Below are 26,208 nucleotides of genomic sequence, written 5' to 3'. Positions count from 1 at the left end.
GGCATCAGTCTTAGGGAAGACTGCAAAGTGAATAACCTGTGAACCAGGAAGACAACAATATTTCAGTTTGTTTTTCAGCTAGTAAATCATTATTGGAGTTAGACTAGCATTGCTAACCTGGTGCCTTCTGGATATGTTGTAATATCAGCTGTGGATGATGGGAGTTGCACTACAACAGATTTGGAAATTACCAGGTTTGGGGAACACTGTTTTAGATAAAATGCTACCTCTCAGCTCTCCATAATGCTGGCCTACCTTACAGGCCTGTAGTGAGTATCATGGATCATAATGTATATGAGATGTTTTCAACAATCAAAAGCACTGTATAAATTAATGGCTTAAAAGCACATTCTAATATTACTGTAGCTCAGACATAGAAATGTAGAGGGCTGCTATTATAAAGGAATCTAGATTTACAGAAATTTCGTATCATATATTTTCTCTCCAAAGTGGCTTGTTAAAAAGAAATGTAGTATGGTGGTAAGCACTAGATTTTACTGGAAGGCCATCAAAAGAGTCAGTTTTCTCTCTTTTTCCATAGCTCACTTGGCACTTCAGTAACACTCACAGCTGGGTAAAGTTAAAAGTTTAAACAGGTACCTGTTCCCAAGTAGCTTATACTAGGGCTGTTAGCAAGACACCCCATATGCTTATTTAACCCACAGAAAGGCTGTGGCACATACAGAGCATGAGCAGCCACTATTTTGAATATGCAATCCCCATTTGGTATTGTTGTATTGTATGAATCTGATGAGTGTTGTTTATGAGAAGGCTAAACAACATTTCCGTAATTCATGGCTGAGCTTGCAGGTCTTAACCACCTGGCAAATAAGTCAAGCAGGACAGGCTGTTTATGAAACAGCTCAGTGTACAGGGCAGACATTCATGCTCACCATGGGCCATTCCCTCTCACTGAATCATAGAATAGTAGAGTTGCAAGAGGACAGAAGGCCATTGGATTCAACCTTCTGCTCAGTGCAGGACCCCAAGTTAAACCATCCTTCTCAGACAACTGTCCAGCTGCATCTTGAATGCCTCTAGTGTGGTAGAGCCCACCATCTCCCTAGGTAATTAGTTGCATCATCACATTGCAATTTATTTTAATGCATTTCTTCCCATGTCCTACTTTTTAATGGCTTAAAAGCACATTCATTTGCTTGGCTCTAGCCAGAAACAGTAATCCACACACATACAGAGTTTTCCATGTAGGAAATGAGAAAACAACACAAGACATCATTCCATAGCAAGCAACCTGCTAGTGCCTCAGCGTATCTTTTAGGGTAAGTACTTATATTAGTGGCAGTACAGTTCCGCAACACAGGATGCACACACATGCACATTGTGCCAAACCATGGGAACAGTAAGCAATCCAGGAAACTCACTCTGGTGGGGAAATTGGTAAGGAATTTCCTCACCAGTTCAGCCTGTAAAAAGACTTGTGAATGACTCATATTTCCAAAGTAGGGCAATCTCTTGGTTTGAGACTCACCACCTGTGACTTCCAAATGCTATTTCCATGAACTAGAACAGCAGGTGGTGCTGTTTGATTATTGAAGATTTTAAACTCCACAGTATTCTGAAAGACTCAGAGGCACTCTATCCCCAAAACAACATTTTTATTAAAATAATTATTATAATTTCATGCTCTTGTAATAGCTCAAACTCACTGCTCTGCGACATCCTCATTGTGGGTTTCTGGGTTCCAATAGGTGCACCAGGGCTGTTTTCACCTGTTATCTGCATGAGGTCATTGATGATGGCTTGTTTGTCAACCGATCCTGCTGAAGCACCTGGTCGTGTGTCTGGGAAAAGCTGCGACAATTGGCTATTCTGTAGATCATCTAAAATTTCTTCCAAGTTATCTAGCTCACTGCCAGGCTTTAATAAAAGGGGGTGGGGGGACAAAATGTTTTGTTATATGAGGACAAGCTCAAGACATTGCAAATGCCTGAAAATGACATTATCACCTATAACATCCAACACATCTTTCATTGGTTGGGATGTCTGGTATTACTCCAACAAAGAAAACAGTCTAGTGTGTTCTGTTCTGATGAATAGGAAGCACTGGTTCTGCGTGCAGCCAGAGACCTCAAGCTTTCCTATCACTATGCCTTCTGGAAGCACAGAGCAGACCAATTAAAGCTCAGTTTTAACAGAGAACTGGTAATATTCACTCCCTGCAGCCTAGCCATGAGTTGGCACAGAGATATCTCCAAGGACTGCAATGGATACAGATTTCCATGAATTTAACAAAGAATCTTTGTTTGGCAGAAATCAGCTCTCTGTCATTATTGTGATTCTGCTTGTTTATGACTGTACTAAAACATTCTATAAAATAGTTACTTCCACACTGCGCATACCACTTTGCATCTTTCCAGAGCATTTCATCATTGGCAGAAAAGTACATAACAATTTAAAAAGAAAGAAACCCTCCCACAGAGGTTATGTCCATGTAATATGGAAGTGCGAATACAGCTTGTATCTAGTTTGCAGGAATGTAAAAATTCCCTACTTACATGAAATTAGTGGTTTGATGATCAGAGAAATTTGTCAAGCAAAGCACATGACACAGAATAAAGGAAATGAAAACCCTTCTGAGGGATGAGGAAATTCAAAAATTATTCAGAAAATTAAAGCTGGTCAAGACTATCATGTATGTAAAGGGGCGGCATAGAAATGTTCTAATAATAAAAAAATAAAGGTAGGGGATTTAAAATATAGAGAAATCATATAATTCCTCTATACTGTTCAATTCAAGACAAATAGGCAGCAATCCAATAAAAGGCTCCATGGCAACCAATTCAGATTATTCCATAATTTTGCATACTGGCCATGGATGATCGTAGGCATTCATCTTAAAATGGGACAGGGAGCAGTGGCTTTCAAAATCTGGCATAAATAGTTACCAGAGTGCTTCAAGCATAATTTTGCTCTTTGAAGTACCAATAGAACCCTCAGCAAGACACTTACAATGCCCACAAGGATGCAATTTTGAGGTGAAAAATAATTTTGGGACTTCATATATTTGTAAACCAAAAGGATTCTACAGAACTTGGGTAGAAACAAAAAGAATCCATTACTTCACATTCCCTGAAATATCACTATATTCCAAATTTATTGAATCCACTGGCATTTGACAACAGGGATGAAAAAGATAAAAAGAAACACTTAGTCTTCATTGAATTTTCTTTCTTCAGACCCTAACATGTGGAAGTTAAGAGGCTCACATGCATGCATACATTATCAGTGGCAGTATATCCTGGTTAGGACTAAGATGATTTATGGCCTTCCTACAATGAAATGTTGGAGGTGTTTCATGAAGACAGTTGACTTTTTGTATATTTGGTAAGACTGTCCCAAAACTTTTTAAAATTTGGAGAGTTGACTTAGTAAGACATTTATGAATTTTTTTGGAATTGAATTTTCACCATTCAGCAAAAATGAAATTCTTTTTAGACATGAAAGGTCAGTTACAAAAATACTAATTAATAAACAAATATACTTATAGAGGCTTGAATGTTAATAGCAACTCTATAAAAACATGCTCTTCAAAAGAATGGTTTCAGAAACGATGGGATATAATGATCTGGAATAAGGTGACTTTAAACAGACGCAATGCCTAACACTGTTATGGCACAATCCTATGCTCTGTATCCTGGCACTGAACACGTCAGGATCCTATTGCTGAAATGTGCTCCAAGGAAGGAGGTGGGGCTCTGGACTGAGCACTCTGCCCTTGTAGCCAGTTGGGTTCTTTCTGTGCCAGGTGTGGCACTGAGGTTAAAATGTCATATACTGGTGGCATCTCAGCCTTTCCTCCTCATACATCAGTGCAAAAAACTTAGCCAAAATAGTCTTCTGTGGGGCATGCGAACCACAAATACATCCTTCACTTCCATGTTCTTTCCATGTTTCATTGGATGCCTGTAATCTTCAGAGTTTGGAACATCACAGGCAGCCATACTGGAAGATGTTTTTAGTAACTTGAAACTCTCTCTCCCACCACCACCTTACACAAAATAGTGTTAAAGTCCAAGTGTTATGTTTTCTGGAAACCTGCTTTTGTTTTACGCAATGAACCGCTGATGAAATACCTTGAGCGTTTTAAGGACTGTATTTTTCTTTTTTCCATTAATATAATTATATACTACTGTATGAAGCTATTGGAGCTTATATAATTATTTTGTCTATGTAGTATATGTTTATACTATATGTTTACACATATACTACAGTATATGCTTTTCAAGTTCTTATCATTTATATATTTTAATCTTTGTTATGTTGCTACAGAAAACAGGCAAAAACAATAAAAATGAATAAATTGAAAATAATTACCCATAAATCTTTTTAAAAAGATACAATTCTAGGCAAATATAATTCTTATATATTACATATAGACACATATACAGAAGCAACTTTGGATATTAAAGGGGCTGTCCAAAATGGCCTGTAACAGGGGCCAGCTGTCAATTGTTGCCTGCTTATGGCCCCCTGCAGCTTATTCCAGAACTTTACTGGGAAAGCAGGACAAGTTGGCATATAGAAGGTCATTCCATGGTTCAGTTTCCTGTTTAAAGGCTCTCAGGCATAAAGACCTTGAAGACAGCTGCTATTAGTCAAAGTAGCTGTTACTAGGTTAGATAGACCAATGGTCTTATACAAGATAAACAGAATGAATCAACTTCCATCTGCTCTTTACCTGGCAGAAGTTCAAAACAGATAGATAGGCATGAACTTAAAACCCCAAAAAACTCTCAAGCAAGCTAATTCAGGAAAGTTGAAATTCTTCCTCCAACTGATGTAAATACTCAGTTTTATGAAGAACATGATTTTAAAATGATTAAGACACATTTTTACTGCCTCAGCACACAGATCCTTTTTCAGGGAGTATTTGTTAGGACTTCAAGATCTTTCCTAGGCGATTCCTGTCAATTCAGACATAAAATGTACAACACATTTATGCTGACAGCTAATTGAATATCTTTTGCCATTCTTCAGTCCAGTTATCTAGCCTAACCCTAACCCTAACCTTAACCCTCGGGAGCTAAGGATTTTATTACTTTGAATAAATTTGGGCATGACAAATGGAACCTGGTGCAGTTCTGTTGCCAAAGATGGCAGACTACTGTTATCTCAAAGCTATGACCAGCCATATTGTTTGGGCAAACTGACCTGCTTTCTTTTCCACTCCTACCAGTGCCAAGTTGAGGGGAATGCAAATAGGGAAATGCACAGCATGAATATGTAGCAACATGAATCATTTTGCTTAAATGTTATTTGGAGAATTTAATACAGTACTGCCATTGTAATCATTATTCATTGCATTATTTACACTATTTAAAATACATAAAAATACATGTATTTAAATACATTTAAAATAAAATACATTATTTATTTTCAGGGCTTCATTGTAGATCTGACTAATGAGAGGAGTGTACCCATTGCAGGGGCTATGACAATTCTTCCTCAGAATTTCTTCAATATTTCCAATTAATTCTTTGTTGCTAATGGTAGTATTTTTACTTAGGGATGTCCATTTTAAACATTATAATCTAGAATGACCCAGACAAGCAAAATCTCTGCAAATAACTTAGGAAGAAAATGCACATGCGTGCATGTGTGTAAGTGCGCGCGTGCGCGCACACACACACACACACACAGAGGAAAAGCTCAAGCACAGCATTTTTTAAATGAGTTGGCCCACTGCTGTGGTAGCACAGGACTCCTTTATAATTAGGTAAGATTTTTTAAAAGTCAGAATAAAAGGAGTGCTCAAGCCTTGTGTATCTACACACCAGACTACTTTGAAACTGTAGGGAAGAAATATCCCAGACAATATGAGCATTATTACCTCCCACAGCAACACTGATTACAAACATATGTTTAAAAAAGTAGCTTCAGAATGCATGTATTAAGCAGTGTCAGAAGAAAGAGAAGGATATCGAAGTTATAGAAATTATTTAAATAGTTTAAACAATTTACAAATCATTAGTCTGGGCTCAATTTTGTGGGTTTGGAAGATGACTATTTAAATATGTTACCTTAAATATGCTACCTGGAATAATGCTATTTTTGGTACTGGGGCAACTTCAAAGTGTTTTCTGTTAAAAAAAAAGTTATACTTGAAAGGGGAATGTTATTTTTTCCCCCGTCAAACTCCTCCTTATAAAATATTTACTCCACCAAGGCACTGCTATATTTGCAGTTAAACATGTACAAACTGAAATTAGCAATTATTTTAAACACACGCCACTTGAGAAGGGAAACTTAAATAATCCTACTGCAAAACAAAAACATTATAGCCTTTGTTCTAGAAGAAAAGAGAAGATGAGACAAAAACAGAGAAAAGGCAGAACAGTTTAAAATATTCACTGTTCTCGCATTATTAAATCATTTTAAGCTTTGATCTATATTTAGGTTGTATTTCCTGTAGGAAGCAAGATTATTGTTTATCGACCATGATTCGTTCACTTTCTCACTCTAGAGTTTATGTTGTATGATGCATAGAAGCATCCATATAATTTAAGTGTATATAGGAATCTAAGTCACTTTATGCTGGTTTACCAGCAAACTTTTTCAAACAGATTCTTTTCCCCACTACTTAATTCATTTTTTTACCATTCCTAAAGTTGCCTTCCAAAACCCACCCCACAATACTTAAATATCAGGCACTGAATTTCATTCTAGTCTGTTTCTATAAATGAACATCATCCCATTTCCTACATTTCCTCCCTATCCCCACTGATGTACCAACAGCTAGGCTATAACCAGCTGGCAAGTACAAGAACAGGTCTTTCAGTCAGCCAGTCTTGGAAATAAAAGCCAGGCAAACAGGTCCAACCAGATATGAAATCAAGTATAGCGCCTGCTTACCAGTTGTTCATGGGGCAAAAAAAGAAAAAAGAAAAAAAAAAGGCACCCTGCGTAAGAGGTTGGCATCACAGATATAGAACAAGAAATGGTGTATCCATGCCTGACAGAATGAATTTGCTGAAGAATGAAAAGGATTTCTCTTACCTGGTCATTTGACTCAAAGCGCATTTCTTCTTTCTCTGTCTTCATAACTACTGGCTTTGTGCTACTGGAAGGGTCTGTCTTACTGTCCGACCGCTCCAGTTTGGGGGTAATGTCTGGTAAAGCAATATCTTTAGTATCATCTTTATCTAGTAAGTAGCGAAGTAGTGCATTTTCTTTCTTCTTGGGACTCACTGGTTCCTGTTTAACAGTCACCTCTGAACCAGGAGCTGTGCTACCAGTCTCCTGGCTCAGTTCTTTGCCTGTGGCCTCCGCTGTGAGCTTGGCCAAGTCTACAGGAGAACTACTGTCCTGTAAGAGCCTGTGCAAAATTTTATGCTTCTCCTTGAGCGAGGTTCCATGTGCTGAACCAGAACCAGATAAACCTCCCATAGAGTCTTTGTTAGCATCTCCCATAGTATTAGACAAAGGTGAAGGCTCCATCTGATCAGATTTGGTGGTCAGCAGCTGTAAGAGCTTTGTCTGGCTTTTGCCATCATGCAGTCTGTTCTGTCCATCAGGCCTTTCACCACTGACAACCTGGGGCATGTTATCGTTATTTTCTTTCTGTTCTCCTGAATGGCAGACACTCTCTGCTTGTCCAGTTGTACCTTCTGATTGTTCCCCATGAAGTCCAAAGCCATCTTTAGAGTCCAGGCTTCCCATTTTGCTTAGCTGGGGAGGATTCATGCTCACAGGGGAATTTTGTAAATTGCCCATTTTTACATCAGGTGAAGCCAATGATGACCCTAGAGAGACTCCATGCCCCTCACTGAGAGCCTGAAGTGCATTGAGGGAACTGTTGGTATAACTATGGCTATTTCCTGTGCTGCTGCAAACCCCAACAGGTGAATGCAAGCTTCCTGCAGGAGAAAACTGACTGGGTGGGATCCGAGGACTTCCTGCCACTCCAGGACTCACGCGATGCCTTGGGGAAAGCATAGAGTTTGGCTGACCTGGTGTCATGCCAGGGCTGTTTTGAGAAGGACTATTCATTTTTAGTGCATAGTTACTACCCTGAGGAGTGGATGCTTGTATACTTGACACATGGTTCATCCCACCTGAACCACCAAATCTGCTCGCTGGCATGCCCATTTGTTCCTTCGGGCCATTTATGGCAAAATTCATATTGCTACTGATGGTCATATCCTGACCTGGATTCCCACTGCACATGGCCTGATGGGCAGGGCTGCTAGAGCTAATTGGGTTCAATGGCTTTCCCATTGTTTGTCCAGTTAATTCCTGGTTCATTCCACAGACATTCTGTTCCCTGTGATATGAAAAAACATAATCACATACACATGCACTTGATAAAGGAAATTGCAAAATGTAAGTTCAATTACAATACACAAAATCAGCATAGGACCTACTATACCTACAACTTGGGTGTGCAATAACACCTATATTGTTCAAAAAGGGAAACAAATAAAAGGTGGGAAACACTCAATTGCCTTTTTTTGACAAAGATCACTGGGTGCTACAAGTATCTGCTGTTGAGCGTCACTACATAGGGAAAGCTGGAGTTTAGAGTTCTGATGTTATGGCCTGCGCTTATCCAGGGAGCAACTGGTTATTCCGTAGGTACATAGTTTTACAGCTGCAAGCTCCGTGCATTTTCAGAACATCCTTCAGTTAGGAGTGCTGTGTTTTCTTTTCCATGCAACAATACTCAAGAGCAGACACTTACAGTCTCAGCAAATTATTTTATGTCACCACATTTTTGGCTTTAAGAAAGTCAAACTGACCAGCATTGTGCTACATCAGCAACAGGTAATGCTTGGTTCTTGTGTTGTTGTTTTTCTAACAAACCATCTCGAGAACCTATGGTCAGTCTGTCGTAAGATTGTTTTACCTATGCTACATTGGCAAATTATATGAACCTAGATGCTCATCCCCATTGTGGGTTGTGGAGCAAATGAGCTACTAGGAAAAGCATCAAAAAATTCCTTGCCACTTTGTCAAATGCTGCAATTTCAGCTATTTTTTAGAATGCACATATTTTGGTCTCCAAAAAACAACAACAAACATCACTAAGCCATTCAGAGTCCCCCCAGTGTACTGCTTGGGCACTAGACAGGCTGTCAGTAGCTGTCAAAATGGAGATTGTAAAAGCAATCTTCCAAAAAAATAAAAAAATACCGGTGGAAAAACCACAGCAAATCAAAATGGCTTCTGAGCAGGGAGGGAAGAGCATCTTGACCCACAAAATACCCAAAATTCTGGCTGGCAGACTGAGGGGTAAGAAGGAGGTGACAACCCAGGGGATAAGCCCAAATGTTGTTAGGCACACTGGGTTGTGCTCACAACAATCAAACCGTTGTGCTTTATTACCACAGTGAGTTGGCGTAATGTGCACATCAATCTATTAACTTTCACATGGATCCTGAATGAATCTCCAGCTGTCAATGGAACCCATGTTTTCCAGGCTCATATTTACTATGTTTCTGCCTGAATAGCTATTGTAACATTGCATACACTAGACAGAAAATTCCAGTTAGATATAGATATCTGCAACATATATGTAAAATGTATTATAAATCTAATATTTCACAATGCATTAAAAGTAAGGCAAATCCACTCTCCTACCTGAAAAATTAACAGATATTTGCTGACATTTTTGAATGCATAGAAACACATCCTTTCCAGCCCTGAAAACTGCTCTCCTAACAAGGCTTACAGTCAGAAAGCAGAGTTTTTAAAGTCACCTCAAAGAACAGTCCTTTCCCCCTTACAACATTTTCTAAGTATTGGAGCCAAACGAAACCTACGGCAAACAAGTTCAGAATGACATCAGCCTAGTTAGGGAAGAGTTTTGTGTGTGCACAAGCTGAAGCATGCATATTGGAGAAAGGGATGGAATGAAAAAGAGTAGAGATGAAGCATTTCTACACGACCCATGCACCCAACCATATTCTATCCTTTGTGGAATAATTCTGTAAGTAGCAGCATGATCTTACTATGTTTACAATAGACAATTTGAGGAAAGGAAGGGAAAAGATTACTATTTTATGGAAAGATAGCTGTATTGCTAGTGCTGCTCCAGGTTTTTTTTTAACAGAGCTCTTTAATGTGTGCTGTAGAATGTAGCTTCCCAAAACTCTGCAGAATGGGGAAAACAGCCTACTACAAGGGCTTCTGGTCATGTGGAAATAGATAATAGGTATATATTAGATCTGGGAAGACAACTATACCTCTACTGCAAGGAACTGCTGGACAAACTTATGCTTTCCACTGCCCAGGGGTTTTGTTTGTATGTTTGTACTCTGTGATATGTGCATCTCTCTCTAGCATAACCAGCATATAAAGAAGAGGATGCCTTTCACTATATTTTTTTTACCATCAGAGTCTTTCAGTAGGTGCAAGGCTGGAAGACTGAGTTGATAATGCAAAACAGCTTATTGTGGGGATACATGGAAAGAACCCAACCTTGCCTATAGTGAAAAGTTTTTCCAAAAGGCCTATGCTTTCCTGCATAGCCTCATCACCACATATAGCACATGTAATAGATGATGGCAGCCCTTAATACGTGGAGAACTATATTCTGCCCAGTAGAATCTGGGGATCACATTTTTCAGGAAGAAGCTATGCTGTTTGAGGATAAAAAGTAGCATCACTCCAAGAAAATTAAAGGAAGATGAGTACAAGACATCTCTTTGAAGGCTATCCAAATTTAGTTCTCCTTGCAGATTTATTCAGGCACACAAGGTTTTTATTCTGTCATAAAATTAGAATCAGTAGTCAGTTCTTTTTTCAAGGCTTAAACTGGGGGGGCTTTTCTCTACCCCCACCCAAGTTTCTGAACAAATCAAAAGCTTTCAGAATGGAATACTGAAGGAAAAGCACTTTATGAAGTACATTTAATAGCATTTTTGGCACTGATTTAGACATTCCTTTGCAATGTTTGCACTGTAAGTTCTGCAGCTGAAACATTTAAACTTTGCCCTGTTAGTGGCATGGGAACTAGAAGAAAAGTTGAGGCAAAAGAGAAATTATCCAGTCAATTCTTGTTAGCAAGAGATGAGTGAACTGAAAGGAGAAATTATGTAAAACACACACAGAGATTCATGCTAATATCCTGTTTCTCAGATTGTGTGGTAGCTGGTAAAAACTAGACTTTCTTATGAATACATAACTTGTCACCTGGCATTTCTTGTTTAACTTGCTGTCTCATCAGCCACCCAAGAAATAGCAAAGAAGCCTCCTAATTCCAACAAAACAGTTTCAAATTGTCAAATGCTAGTTTTTTCTTTGATGGGAGTCAAGGGAATTGTTGCACAAGTGTTTCAGTCCTATGCTGTCAGCAGATAATCAAGAAGCCATGAAAGCACATTTTTATTAAAATCTATCCATGATCATACAATAACCGTGACACAAACATACACTTACTTTTAATGATACAATAAAATACTTTTCTTTAGTTTTTGTTTTAACTCAAGGAAGGTGCCATTTCAGCCTATCCACATACTATGTGTCCTTGCCTCCCATATACCAAATCTCTTTTTGGAAGAGTGAAGCCATTTTAACTCTCCAGGAGACAGGTATCTGGAATTACAATGAGTGTTTGCACATTTAGGACAGAGCTGGCATTGCCATATCAGTTCTCTTAACTGTTCCAGATTTCCAAAATGCAGCTCCCCTTGGCCTTTCCCAAGGTTATAGAAAAGAGTCAGTGCTAGAGAGGCAACATTTATGAAAATAATTTTGGTATATGGAAGGAAGGTCAAAAGATACTAACTTTCTTATACGAAGTATTACTAATTCATCTTCTGTAGACTACACATTCAAGATAAATACTTATGGCCAGGATAGAAAACAGATCTCAAAGTGAAAAAACAGCTTTTAACTGCAGTCCTAAATTAGTTGGGCTACAGTTCCATTCATACAGCTGAGATATGTTTCCAAATCACTGAGGTCTGAGAGATGTGTGTTTCTTTAGAAAACAGAAGCAGTTAAAATAAAAACTCTCATTTATTTTATAGTCATATCAAAGCCAACACAGCTCAAAAGGGCCATCAGCTTAGAACAATACTCTTTCTGCAGCTGTTCATAGAAAGTGGAAATGAAGATTTTTCAGGATAACAAATTCTTATAAATTACCTGTGAAGCATATGCAAGGATATTACAAGCTGAGGTTCACAAGTAGTCTGAGAACGGATGAGCTTGCTCTTCGTTTGGGCAGCAACTATAGTGCCATCAGACAAAGAAAATCGATAGACAGGACTGAATGCTAGTCCCTGCCTCAGCACTGAAAGCAAGCACAAACAAGAAAATAGTAGTAAGGAACCCACACTGCTGCAGGAATATTCACATGAAAGCCTGGACTCTGTCCATTAACATCGTCTTCCTAAGAAAGCAAGAAAAATCTGCTATTCCTTTTGCAAAATCAGCAAGGCTGTGTTAAAGAAAAAGCTAATGTTTGGCAGATTTAAGACCAAAGTGCAAGCACAGTAAAGTATTAACAGAGACAGAGAGAGAGAGAGGGAATGAGAAAGAGAGAGAGAATGAGAGAGAGAGAGAGAGAGAGAGAGAGAGAGAGAGAGAGAGAGAGAGAGAACGCAAGCATGCCAGCATTGGCAAAACTGGGCATTTACCTGTAGATTTTCTTTTGATACTGTCTGTGCACAATCATCAGATACAGGAAGGATTTCCACCCACCCCAAACAGCAATTTAAAATTAATTAGCCTGGCACAATACTAGCTGTAGCTTCCAGATGATGAGTGCAAAGCACACTAACCTATTCTGCTTCCAAAAACAAACCAGCACTGTCAAAGACACCAACACCAAGATAAAAGAAATTAACCAACAGCAGACCTTGATTCAATAGATGGATTAGGATCCCCAGGGATGGGACACTTTTCCTGAACACATGCCAACCTCAGCCTTGACATGAGCAGGAAAAGTTGGTTGTTCTGTCTGCATCTCAATCAGGCACTCCAAATGAGCTATAGGCAGTCATTTGAATGGAAGGTGCTTAAAATAATATAGAGGGAACTGGATTTTCCCCTATCCTAAGCACAGTACAGGGAAATCTAAGCATCATGCTTATGTCCAAAGACTAACAGATTCAAATTAAGATGCTTAAAATTAAGAGCGTTTGCTCATTTGCAACAACCAACTTCCTATGCTAGGTGTATGAATGCATTCTGGAAAGATAGTGAGATACAGCATAGATAAATATAAAGAGATCTTTGCCACGTTGTTCCCCATTCAAAGCTCACACTGACTGTGATTCCACTGAGCGGTGCTTGGCAAGGCATTACCCGCAGTTCTCATGCATGGATGAAACCTGTTTGCATGTAATAACAAATACTTTATGAATCAGGTCACTGTCTCTCAGCCTCAGTGTCCTACCCACACACCTATGAGATGGTGATCATCACTGGTTATCCTATAAAATAAGATGACATTTAGGAATAAGGGATAAATCAGGGACGGACAACTTGTTGCCCTGTAGATTCTTTGGCCTTCAAGCCCCATCAGTCCTAGCCAGAACAGCAAAAAATAGCCAGAGGAACACAAGTTGCTCATTCTTGGTCAACACAGTAAGAATGTTCCCTTTGCTCAGCACCTTCCACTCTTATGTTCACACAATCTCCTTCTTAGTGTTACATTTGGATTTATGTTCATCATGGTTCATTTCTAGCCCAGGATTTGAAAACCGATTTCATGGTTGCTTACAAATGCTGGATTAGGGATGAACCTTGCCTAGCATTAACCATGCTTGGTGTTGATGCAAACGTGTTTTTGAGCAATGGTTAAGGAAAGTAAGGAAAGGCTGGGGAAATCCAGGATGGGACAGAAGAGAGGCACAATCCTCATGGCACTCTCCCAATCATGCATAAAAGGCTGTGTTCTCTGTATTAGCCTTAAGAGGCAAAGCAAATGACTCTTTTAAATATAATACAAAAATATGGTTTGGCTTTACATGTACAAACAGGCTTGAACCTTGCCAGCTCCTGCTCCTCCCTCTGGCATTATACTTCTTTAACTCACTTGCAGGTACTCCAAAAAACACCCTTTGTTACAGTGGCCCAATTATGATTTGCTGAAGCCACAACTTGCTCACAAACCAAAATCAAACCTGGAGAATCAAAAGCCCAAAAGGCTACTAAAACTGGTTATTTTGAATTTCAGTTTGATGTTTTCTTCACTGTGAAACTTTATGAACTAGTTTTAATCGTAATTTTCCTGCACTGACTCAAAACGTCTTGCTTATGGCAGGGTTATCCAGTGAAAACATATTTTTGCCCTGCTCTTTCCTACCTGCAAATTCTGAAGGCATTCCAAAATGTTTATGTCAGGTAAAAAAATGTTATTTTAACGATTTGTTTTCCACATCCTTATTTCCTCTGATGCAAAAACACCCATTTTTATTGCTGATCTAGGACCTGCTTGCAGTTTTCCTGTATCAATCATGCAGCCTATCCAGTGACATTCAGATGCTGACAATGCCAGACTGGCTTCCCCACCCCCTCCTCCAGACTTGCGACACTGGTATGGTAGGATTCTTTCCCTGTTTCTGTCTTCAAGTTGTACTAGCATGAAAGACACTTAAAAATTATTATTTTGGCAGAAGGAAAACAGGACGCACACATTAAACCACCAGAGGAGTTTATGAAGAGTTAAGAATGTGAAGAAAAGCAAAGCCTACGTTAACTATGCAATAATATAAAGTAAAATTTCAGACTGAAGGTATGTCATTCTTTCAGTCTAACCTTTGGGCAGAACTCTCTGCAGAAATAATCCTTTTAGTATAAAGCAGGAAATTCCAGCATTCCCTTGTCAACAGCATTGATGTAAGATCACTAAAGTTAAGCCATTTGCAAAACTGGAGGAGTTTCACTCCACTACCATAGCCTTTGTGTGTGTGTGTGTGTGCGCGCGCGCATGCATGGGTGTATTTAAATGCTTTTCTATTCTAACAAATTATTTCTATTTAACGTTATAGCTTGCAAAGTTTAAAAATGTAATCAAAAATAAATAAAATAAAATAAAATCATACATAAATATTAAAAAGACATAAGGCAAACATTTAGATTTGATCTGGGAAAAATTTGTTCAGACTCTGGGTTATGAGGTGAACTAGTCCACCTGCCCTGTTTATGCTTAGACAAGTCCTGCTTGGGACTGCTGTTCTAGGATTCATTTAAAAGCAAGAGGAAAACAAAATACTTACATTAGATTCCCAGAACTTTACTTGGCATTTCATACATTGGGCACTGGAAGTCATATTTCAGAGGACTTTTCAAACTCCTGTTCTCTGGCACAGACCCAAGGTTAGTTACTTCCTGTCCACTATCTTTCTTACTTATCCGAGTGTCCAAAGTTAGATGTCTAATGACTATGCACACTTCAGCCTCAGTTTAATATAAACCTGACTTGCAGAGAGTTCACGGCAGTAGAGCTCACTGAAATTTCATCTGCATGCCATGTTAAATCAGAAAAGGCACACATTTTCTTCATTTGATATAGAGCTGAAACACATAAGGATCCTGGAGTATTAACATCCCAGAGTATGCAGTATACTGTAGCAGGAAAGATTCTAATAAGATGGAAGGAAGAAAAGTTTCCCCTCAAATTTATGCCACAATTCGAAGAGCCCTCATACATGTGCAAACCAGGACTTTCATCTGCATCAACACCATGTGGCTTGTTAAACACAGCTTTAAAGTTAAAGTTGCTTTAAATTTGCGGGGGCTGCTCCAGCATCAGAACATTACTCTAATTAAAGGAAAGCAAAACCTCATGAACCTCACTATCCCATGCAGACCCCACTTTGACAACAACACATTCTTCCTGCACAGTTTTAAAGAAACAACCAAAAATTTAATATAGAATTTTTGTGAATTAAAGTTCCAGCCTTTAGTACAATCTATAACCAACATGGCACAATTTATTTTTCCTTTTAAAAGTTCTGTTGATTATGCCTTCTTTAACAAAATCATGGACAGCACCAGTTATCACATTAAAGTGTGAGTATCTTATAGAATTTGAAACTCAACATTAAAAAAAGTGAGATCATGGCATTTGGTCCTATCACTTCCTGGCAAATAGATGGGGAAGAAATGGAAGTAGTGACAGATTTTATTTTCCTGGGCTCCAAGATCACTGCACACAGGGACTACAGCCAAGAAATTAAAAGACGCTTGCTCCTGGGGAGGAAAGCTATGGCAAATCTAGATAGCATACCAAAAAGCAGAGACATCACCCTGCTGACAAAAGTGCATATAGTCAAGGCTATGGTATTCCCAGTTGCAAGGCAGAGTGTCGAAAAATTGAGGCCTTTAAATTGTGGTGCTGGAGAAGACTCCTCGAGTCCCTTGGACTGCAAGGAGATCAAACCAGTCAGTCTTAGAGGAGATCAACCCTGACTGCTCTTTAGAAGGCCAGATACTGAAGATGAAACTCAAAAACTTTGTCCACCTAATGAGAAGGAAGGACTCCCTGGAGAAGAACCTAATACTGGGAAAGAAGAAGGGGATGGCAGAGATTGAGGTGGCTAGATGGAGTCACTGAAGCAGTCCGTGTGAACTTAAGTGGACTCCGGGGGATGGTGGAGGACAGGAAGGCCTGGAGGAGTGTTGTCCATGGGGTCGCGATGGATTGGACGCGACTTCACAACTAACAACAACAACAAATCTTATACAATAACCCAAACAGTTCACTGTGGAAACCCAGAAAATTAAAGAGTCCTCCAGAGAAGAGGACAGATCTTACAAGGTCCTTTAATTAAGGTCAATAAATATGCTTGCACTTTCCATATATTTCTGGGAAAATCATTATAGGATATTTCATTAACTGCAGCATAGCAGACAAATGCCTTTCTTAGGAAATACACAGTAAGGAAGAACCCTCCAGTTCATACATGCTATTTTAAACATGTATGCCACATGTATACTTTGAATAGCAAATATAAAGAAGATTCTACTATACTTCCGCTTGTCAAGTGCCTAACTTAGTAATTAATAGTTAGGAGTTACCAGTATACTTGGTACATGTGCATCCGCAAGTGACTGAAGGTTAGAAATCTTTTAGACTTTAGACCAATGGATTCTTTTAAGACAAATCTATAGCTATGGTCTGGTCCAAAACTGCCCTCTGGGAGTTGAAACAAATAATTCAGCAGCACTATTGGACTGTGGCAGGAAAAGCATGCCTTTGGTGATTCAAAGATGGTACTCTCCCTAAATTTGTATTTTGGTTGATTAGCTATCATTCCTTTCTACTTCAGTTGTGGGTTCTGTTTAAAATATTCCAGTATTTTGTTAACAAAACTGCTTAGATATATTCTGAAAAAAAAGTATACAACTCATAATTTACAGCATTGGATCCCACATTTATTATAATCTTGCATTGTAAATCTTCTATGTTATCTTGTTACTGATATTTAAGTTGGTCAGTCTCTCTTATTAAATTTAGAAACATAGAAACAGAGCGAGTCAGAAGGGGCCTCCCAGGCCATCTAGTCTGACCTCCGGCACCAGCCGGCTCGGCTCACGACATGCCCACCATGTGCATGTCCAGCCTATCCTTGAACACCTGCACCGATGGGGCCTCAACGACCTCTCCTGGAAACCCATTCCACACCCTCGAGGTCCTAACTGTCAGGAAGTGCTTCCTGACATCCAAATGGAACCTTGGCTCCCTGAGCTTTGCTCCATTGGAGCGCGTCCTGCCTTCCTCTGCAGGGGAGAACAGGTCTCTACCCATCTCCATGTGACATCCCCTCACATACCTGTATGTCGCCAACATATCCCCTCTGAGTCTCCTCTTCTCCAGGCTGAAGAGACCCAGTTCCCTCAGCCTCGCCTCATACCCCAACCCATGCAAACCGGCCACTAACCTTGTGGCCCTACGCTGCACTGACTCCAACCTGGCTATATCCTTTCTGTAATGAGGGGCCCAAAACTGAGCACAATACTCCAGTTGCGGGCGCACAAGAGTTGTATAGAGTGGTAGTAATACCTCTCTTGATCTAGAAGCCACTCTTCTGGCTATGCAACCTCTTGACCACCCTCTTGACCACTGTGTCACACTGCTGACTCATGTTTAGCCTGCAGTCAACCAGTATCCCGAGGTCCCTTTCACAAGTGCTGCTCTCCAGCCACTTGTCACCTAACCTGTACTTATGACAGCTATTCCTATGCCCCAAGTGCAAGACCTTGCACTTATCCACATTGAACGCCATCCTGTTGTCTCCTGCCCACTTCCATAGTCTGTCCAGATCCTTTTGGATCTGGAGTACCTGCTCCTCAGTTGTGGCCACTGCTCCAATTTTAGTGTTATCTGCGAATTTGATCAGCAGACTGTTCACCCCTTCTTCCATGTCATTAATGAAAAGATTAAACAGGATCGGCCCCAGGACAGAGCCCTGGGGGACCTCACTTGTCACTGGCCGCCATCCTGATGATTCTCCACTAATGGTTACCTTCTGCTTTCGGTCAGTCAGGCATGCCATAATCCACTGGACAGTGCTTTGGTGTATCCCAAAACTCTTCAGTTTCTCCACCAGGATATCATGGGGCACTTTGTCAAAGGCCTTGCTGAAATCCAGGTATACCACATCCACTGCATCCCCTCCATCTAGCCATCTCGAAACCTTGTCATAGAATTCCACAAGGTTTGTCTGGCAGGACCTGTTTTTGTGGAAACCGTGTTGTGGCTGTCAGTCTCCCTTCCCTATCTAGCATCACTAGATCTCTCTCTATTATGAGCCTTTCTACTGTTTTTCCTACAATGGACGTAAGGCTAACAGGTCTATAATTCCCCATGTCCCTTCTACTACCCTTTTTGAAAATTGGGACCACTGATGCCACCCTCCAGTCCTCTGGAACTTCACCCGTTCTCCACGAGGCTTCAAAAATGGAGGCCAGCAGGCATGAGAGAACCCCTACCAACTCTCTAAGTACTCTCGGGTGTAACACATCAGGGCCTGGAGCCTTTGTAATGTCCAATGCCCTGAGGAGCCCCTCGACTTCAAGGGGGGTGGCTCTAATCTATGCCCCTATGTCCCCAGGCTCATCAAATCTCCTATATGGATATCCCCCATCCTGCTTTGGAGAGAACACAGAGGGCAAATAGTCATTTAGCATCTGTGCCTGTTCCCTCATATCAGTCACTGGATGTCCTTCCTCCTTATTTAGTGGTCCCACCACTTGTCTCCCCTTCCTCTTCCTATTTACATGCTGAAAGAAGCCCTTTTTGTCGCTCTTGATATTCTTGGCAAGTCTCAGCTCGTAATCAGCCTTAGCCTTGCAAAGAATATTCTGCAATGGGCCTCCTCCTCCCTTTTGTCTATTTCCCCCAGTACCCATTTCCTACGGAGGTTCCTCTTCCGTCTAATCCCTCTAACCACCTCCTTTCGCATCCATGGCGGTACTCTCCTCCGCCTCCCCACCTTACTGACTAAAGGTATCATCAAGGCTTGCGCCTCCAAAGCCTCCCTTTTGAGTGCTATCCACCCCTCCTCAACTCTCTTACCCTCCAGTAACCTATCCCAGGAGACTTTCTCCAAGTTGGCCCTCTTGAAGTCCCAGCTTCTAGTGCTTGACCTGCTGCACGTCCCCAGTCCCCTGATCTCAAAGCAAAGGATGGAGTGATCACTCGTATCCAGAGCTCCCCTAATCTGTACTTCATCTATCAGCTCCTCCCTATTCGTCAAGACCAAGTCAAGGATGTTCCCCCCGCCCCCCATCACCTCTCGGACCCTCTGTGTGAAAAATCCTCCCTCTATAGCTTCTAGGAAGCGACATGACCTGGCTGTCACCACCAAGTGAGTCTCCCAACTAATATCCAGGAGACTGAAATCTCCCATAATTACTGTGTCTCTCCCCCGAGATATCCTTAGAATCTGGCCTGTCAGGACATCATCCAGGGTCTCAAGTTGAACTGGAGGGCGATAACATACCCCCACTGTCAGGTCTCTTTCCCTGTGAAAACCCCTAAGTTTCACTCAGACTGCCTCTACCGAATCCCCATCTGTGCTGCATTCTGTATCACTGCATCCTATCCCTTCCCTGATGTATAAGGCCATGCCCCCACCCCTCTTTCCCTTCCTGTCCTTTCTAAAAAGGTGATACCCTTCTATGTTCACATTCCAGACTTGCCTTTCATCCCACCAAGTTTCTGTGATTCCCACCAGATCATACCCTCCTATTTCCAGGAGAGTAATAAGCTCTTCCTGCTTATTACCTGCTTATTACCTGCTCTTCCTGCTTATTACCCATGCTCCTAGCATTGGTGTACATGCACCTCAACTCCTTCCCACCGCTTCCTTTCCTTGGAGTTCCCTCCTCCTTCCTCCCAACCTCCCTGATACCTGGCCCCTTTTTGTAGGAGTCCTGTTAGTCCCTGCAGTACCTCTAAAACCCTGCTCCCAGAGCCCTGATCCCCACTCTTGTCCAGTGCAGACATATTTCTGGGGAGCCTGAACCCCACCCCCCGGCTCAGTTTAAAGTCTTCTGGATGAAGCTCGCTAGAGCATTTCCAAAGGACCTTTTCCCCATCCTCGTGAGGTGTAACCCTTCCCTTGCCAGAAGTCCATTGGCTAGAAACCGGGTGCTGTGGTCGTGGAACCCGAAGCGTTCCTTCTGGCACCACACTCTAAGCCAGTTGTTCACCTCGGAGACCCTCCTGTCCCTTTCTGGCCCAAATCCCTGGACAGGTAAGATTGACGAGAAGGCCACTTGGGCTTTCAACTCCCTGAGTTTCTTCCCCAAGGCCTCAAAGTCCCTGGTGGTCCCAACCACACCCTGCCTGGCCACATCGTTTGTGCCCACATGGATCACCAGGAGCGGCTGGTGACCCCCGGAGCGAACAAGATGCTCCACTCTGTCCATCACATGCCGGATGCGTGTGCCCGGCAGGCAGCAAACCTCCCTTGTCTCCAGGCTGGGGAGGCACACCGCCGGCTCAGTGCCCCTCAGCAGGGAGGCCCCAACAACAATCACCTGCCACCGTACTTTTCCAGTGCTGGTGGGTGGCCGTGCCCTGGCCCTCGCCTCTCCTGCAGTGGCCTCCTTGCCGCCTGACATCTCAGGCTGGGGATCCTGCTGGTTCCCCGAGGCCTCATCAGCCCCAGCCCCCCCCAAGTGGGGAGAACCTGTTTCCCAGCTCCAGACTGGTGCCAGGAGAAGGAGGAGGCCGTGCTGGCCTCCTCCTCCTGTGGGTGACATACCTCCATGTCTCCACAGCTGCTCCTCCCGTGGCCTCTCCCTCAACCCTCTGTCCAGAGGGGGGCTGCTCCGGGGGGGGCCTGGAGAGCTCTCTCGGCCCTCAGGCACCTCACCTCCTCTTCTAGCAGGGTCACCATCTTGCACCAAGGGCAAGTGTATCCCTGCCTCTCCTGGGGGAGAAGGGCAAACAGGTCGCAGCTCTCGCAGAAGACAGCAACACCCTTGACTCCTGCCAAGGCCATCTCCTGGTTTGCCATCGGTATCCCTTCCAAGACCTTACCTTGGTCCCCTGTCTTGTTAGCTCTGTAGTTCCTTTCACTCGCCCAGTTATCCCAGATGAAAACCCACTCGCACACACACACAAGGATAGAATAAACTTAAATTTAAATTGGAGGAAAAGCACAGCACAGCACAAGAAGGAGAGGAGAGGAGAGGAAGAAAAAAAAACAAACACCTCTGCGTCCCAGGGAAGGGAGTCCCCGGACAGCTTGGGCCACAGCTAAGGGATACAGCCAAGGGACAACACCCCATCCCTCTGCTTCCTCCTGGCTGCTCTAGCCTGTCTGGCCCCGACCGCTTTCTCTCTGCTGCTCCTGGCCCTCTGCTCCCCTGCCCAGCTCCTACCTTGCCTTCGCCAGTCCCCTGGCCACTCAGCGCTCTCTCCCAGCCTGTGCCTCTGCTGCTCTGCCAAGAGGCCAGAGCCAAAAAGCAAATTTATTGCTTTTTAATGCTATTTTATGATGCATATTATTTTTTTCTTTCTTTATGACCAGTTTTGATTATATTAACTGTTTCCTGCCTGAAATCTGTTGAGGGTCAGTTTACAAGCATGCTAGCAGGAAAAAAAATGTAAATCGTGTTCATGCTTTTTAACAAGGCAGATTATAAATGCTGAGCCAAACAAATTCAGTGCCATCCCCATCATAAATGTTTCCTGAGGCTGCATTGAAATGGGAAGATTTTGAACTTCTTCGAATTTCATTTTGTTTTGGAGCCCCTCTAAAACAGTAAAGGGTTTGTTCTTCCTTTCCTTTTATAAACATTCTGTTTGAACATTTCAGACAGAAGACATTTGGAGCATCCTTACCCTCTTGATGATGCCTCTTGGCAAAAGACATGTCTCCCTCATGTTGTGCATAGAATCGCTGAATGCACCTTCTCACCACATCTTCCCAGCCAGGTTTCATAGCTGCTCGCATAGTACTAGTGTCTAGTGATGTTATCTTGCCTGAGAATATATAAAGCCATTGTTACTAGAGATACCTAAGTTATTTATATATCAAGAGAGAATGGGCAAAGGTTTGGCATGCACTCTTACAGTACCTTGCAGATCCTGACGAGTGCTAAATGTCTCTGAGGCAGGCAGAAGTGGTCTTTCCTTCATTGGAACTCTTCTTGCCACACAAATCAAACAAGACTGTAGATCTTGTAGAGGAGAAAAATAGTTTTAATCAAAGGAAAAGATTTGATAAAACAAGGTTAGACAGGAAAGGATATTTTAAAAATAACAAAAAAGAGATTTTGGTTACCTTCACCATCTTCCTTGATGGACTTTGGTTGAGAAACAGCAAAGCACTGCATAGTTTCATATTTCTGATGTGCTTCCTGGTTATCATGGCCTTCTTCTTCAGAATCAGTTACTGGTTTTACCAACATCCGACAATTAAAAGTATGGCTATTGCGCCTAGGAGCTTCACCAGACCAAGGTCCCCCATTCACTGAGTAAAACAAAGATAATTCACAATGATTAGTTGCTGACCAGAAACTTTGGAAGAACCACATGCTCATTCTTAATAGTGATCCTAATACTGAGGAGTACAACAATGAAAATGAGTCTAAACAAAATTAAATTACAGTCCATGCCAGTATAAGTGAACAGAGCTGTTGTTTTAAAGCTGTTTAGGAATTCCTGATCTGTGTTCTTGCCAAAGCATAAGCTCTCATTTTATACTTCAAAATTGTCAGTGAACGTATTTTTCACATGTCAAGATTTTTTACCCCAAGTTTTCCCTATGGTTCAGGGAAGTTTTGTTTTCCCTATGGTTCAGGGAAGTTATGGTTCAAGTTTTCCCTTCAGGTTGATTAAAATTATTCCTAGCTACAATTATCTTCAAATTAAGATTATTAAGTAACTAAGAGATCAAGGCTGTGAAAAATACTGGATGGGGCGGGGAGAAAGAAATGAAGCATCATGTCTATCATACATGAACAAGTTATGCAAATATTATGTGCCAATGACCGAGGAGAGCTGGCAATAGAAGACAAGGCCAAACTCTTCTACTTCTACTGTAGTTTAAACCAATACAAGGAAGAAAGGAGTTAATATTATTTATTTATTTAGAGTATTTGTATGCTGTCCCATCGCATAGCCTCGGGATGGCTTACATAAAATAAAATAAAATAAAATAAAATAAAATAAAACAAAACAAAACATAATACAGATAAAATTCAGATCCACGCTGGCTGCAGATTAAAACCTATAAGCTGATGTTAAAAGTTATTAAAATATTGTTGAAATAAAAAGGTCTTAGCCTGGTGCCAAAAAAAACCAAATAATATAAATATTATTATTTATAAATAATAATAAACAAATATTAATAATGTAAATACCAGCTCTATGGAGACTTCTATATGGGCAAAGCCAAATCTATAGCTATTGCTAAAGAACTCAGAACAGTGTTCTCTGCTAGAAAGCAAAAGCAGGTTGCTTACCTGTAACTGATGTTGTTCAAGTGGCCATCTGTGCACCACACATATGGGTGCTGCGCCTGCGCAGTGCCTAAGGCTGGAAAGATTAGAGAGCTAACGGTTTTTGATGGGAAAACTCCGCCCCCCTCCCCCTCAGTACTATATATAGAGCGGAGTGTCCGCCATTTTCTCCAGTCTTTGAAAGACCGATTGTTTGCCCCCTTTCGAGAGAGAAAAATATTCTAATAGTTCATTATATACCATGACTATTAAGGCATAGTATCGACAGACGAATCCACTCACCGACACTGAGTGGGGCCGGTGGGTGGGTTGTGTGAATGCACAGATGGCCACTCGAAGAACATCAGTTACAGGTAAGCAACCTGCTTTTCTTCATTGTGGTTTCTGTGCATCACACATATGGGTGACCAGCAAGCTTACCAGACTAGGAGGAGGGAGGTGTCATCAGTGAAGAATAGCTGAAGGACTACTCTTCCAAAAGAGCAATCCTGTCTGGCACGCACGTCAAGGCAATAATGCTTGGCGAAGGTACACGGAGCAGCCCAGGTTGCAGCTCTGCAGATATCTTGAATTGGAATTCCTGCGGCGAAGGCAAATGATGCCGCTACTGCTCATGTGGAATGACCCCTCGGAGAGACAGGTAAGTCCATCTTTGCTAGTTGATATGCCAACACGATAGTTTGAGCAATCCATTTCGACAGCCTTTGAGACGTGACTGGAGAGCCCCTGTCTTGTTCAGAATATTTCACGAAGAGTCGATTAGAACGTCTGAAAGACTCTGTACGTGATCTGTAGAACGCCAAGCAACGCTGAACATAGAGAGTATGTAGGGATATTTCAGTCGGGTTCGATGGTGTGGAAAGAAAGCAGATAAGATGATCTCTTGATTCATATGGAATGGAGTGGCAACTTTAGGTAAAAACGTTGAATCCATCCGAAGAATGACTTTCCTTATGGATATTCAAATACGGTGGATCTACTCGAAGAGCACAAAGTTCACTAGCTCTTTGAGCTGACGTAACAGCTATGAGAAAGGCAGTCTTCTAAGATACTAGCCGTAAGTCAATAGTCGCCAGAGGTTCAAAGGGAGGTCTAGTAAGTGCCTGCAGTACAACTGAAAGGCTCCACGTCAGCATAACAGGGCAAATTGAAGGATGAAGGTTTTGCAGTCCCTTGAGGAATTGTCTAACCATCGGTTGCAAGAAAAGAGATGAGCCCTGTATCGCACCATGATAATGCAAAATCACGGCCATGTAAACCTTTATGGATGAAGGTTTAAGTCCCGAACGATGCAACTCCAAAAGAAATTGTAACATGTTCTCGATAGAAGCCAGTCCAGGAACAAACAAGAGGCATTCAGCAAAAGATGAGAATCGACGCCACTTTGCCACATAGGATCTCTGTGTTGACAGTCTTAGAGCAGATTCAAGAATTCTTTGAATATCTGGATAGAGAACAGTCGATCCCGAAGTAAATCCCATTGGGTCTGAGGAAGCAAGCAACTGCAGGGCTCCGAAAGTGGAAATTTCTGATGCTTGAGATGTTGTCGGTACCGAGTCAGTATCGAGAGTCAGCGGATTCACCAAGCTGTGAGGTTCAGAGAAGTTAAATCCGGATGATGAACCACTCCGTCTTGTTGAGTCAGTAGATGTGGTATTGATGGGAGACGAAGAAATATGCCATCTGACAGCTGCAGAAGAGTGGAGAACCATGGCTGGTGAGGCCACCATGGAGTTTTCAGGATTCCTTGTCTTGGGCTATCTTTGAGACAACTCTCGTCAAGAGCGGAATTGGAGGAAAGGCGTAAAAGTTCGTGTTGTCCCACGGGATCATGAGAGCATCTCCTGCTGACCCCAGTCCGATGCCTGCCCTGGAGCAAAACAGTTCGCATACCCTGTTCACATGGGTAGCAAACAAGTCCATGTCCAGATTTCCCCAAAGATGGAAGAGCTGATCACAAATGTGTCAGTCCAACTCCCACTTGTGAGTTGTCGACATCTGTCTGCTCAACATATCGGCTTCTTCGTTGTCGGTACCCACTAGGTGAACCGCCAACAGGGTTATGTCCCTCGGGATACACCAATCCCAAATCTCCATTGACAGGCGGGCCAGGGCAGCTGACTTTGTCCCGCCCTGTTTGTTGATATAGAACACGGCAGCTATGCTGTCCGAAGCAATCTGGACTACTTGTCGTTGAAGAGTATTCTCAAATGATCGCAGAGCGTTGAAGATCACTAAGAGTTCGAAAAAATTGATGTGTCTCATTGGTTCCTGTCAGTTCCAAGTTCCCTGGGTGCGAAGTCCTGCACA

General features: G+C 41.8%; 1 protein-coding gene across 7 annotated transcripts in view; it reads right to left on the bottom strand.

The window, feature by feature from the left end:
- The window catches only part of NCOA2 (nuclear receptor coactivator 2), a 168,691-nt gene that overhangs the window by 18,961 nt on the left and 123,522 nt on the right, over positions 1 to 26,208 (bottom strand). For all 7 annotated transcript variants that reach the window (XM_044423977.1, XM_044423980.1, XM_044423974.1 and 4 more), the window contains exons 7-12: positions 22,719 to 22,907; positions 22,513 to 22,614; positions 22,277 to 22,417; positions 12,112 to 12,259; positions 7,018 to 8,284; positions 1,668 to 1,878 (exon numbers count right to left, since the gene is read on the bottom strand). In XM_044423977.1, the coding sequence (XP_044279912.1) occupies positions 1,668 to 1,878; positions 7,018 to 8,284; positions 12,112 to 12,259; positions 22,277 to 22,417; positions 22,513 to 22,614; positions 22,719 to 22,907 (2,058 nt within the window). The remainder of the gene's footprint in view (positions 1 to 1,667; positions 1,879 to 7,017; positions 8,285 to 12,111; positions 12,260 to 22,276; positions 22,418 to 22,512; positions 22,615 to 22,718; positions 22,908 to 26,208) is intronic.

This window comes from Varanus komodoensis, unplaced genomic scaffold, assembly GCF_004798865.1.
Source record: "Varanus komodoensis strain SLA01 unplaced genomic scaffold, ASM479886v1 scaffold14_1, whole genome shotgun sequence".
In the NCBI taxonomy this organism is placed as follows: domain Eukaryota; kingdom Metazoa; phylum Chordata; class Lepidosauria; order Squamata; family Varanidae; genus Varanus; species Varanus komodoensis.
The sequence above is the reverse complement of the archived record's forward strand: the minus strand, read 5'-3'. Positions and strand labels throughout refer to the sequence as shown.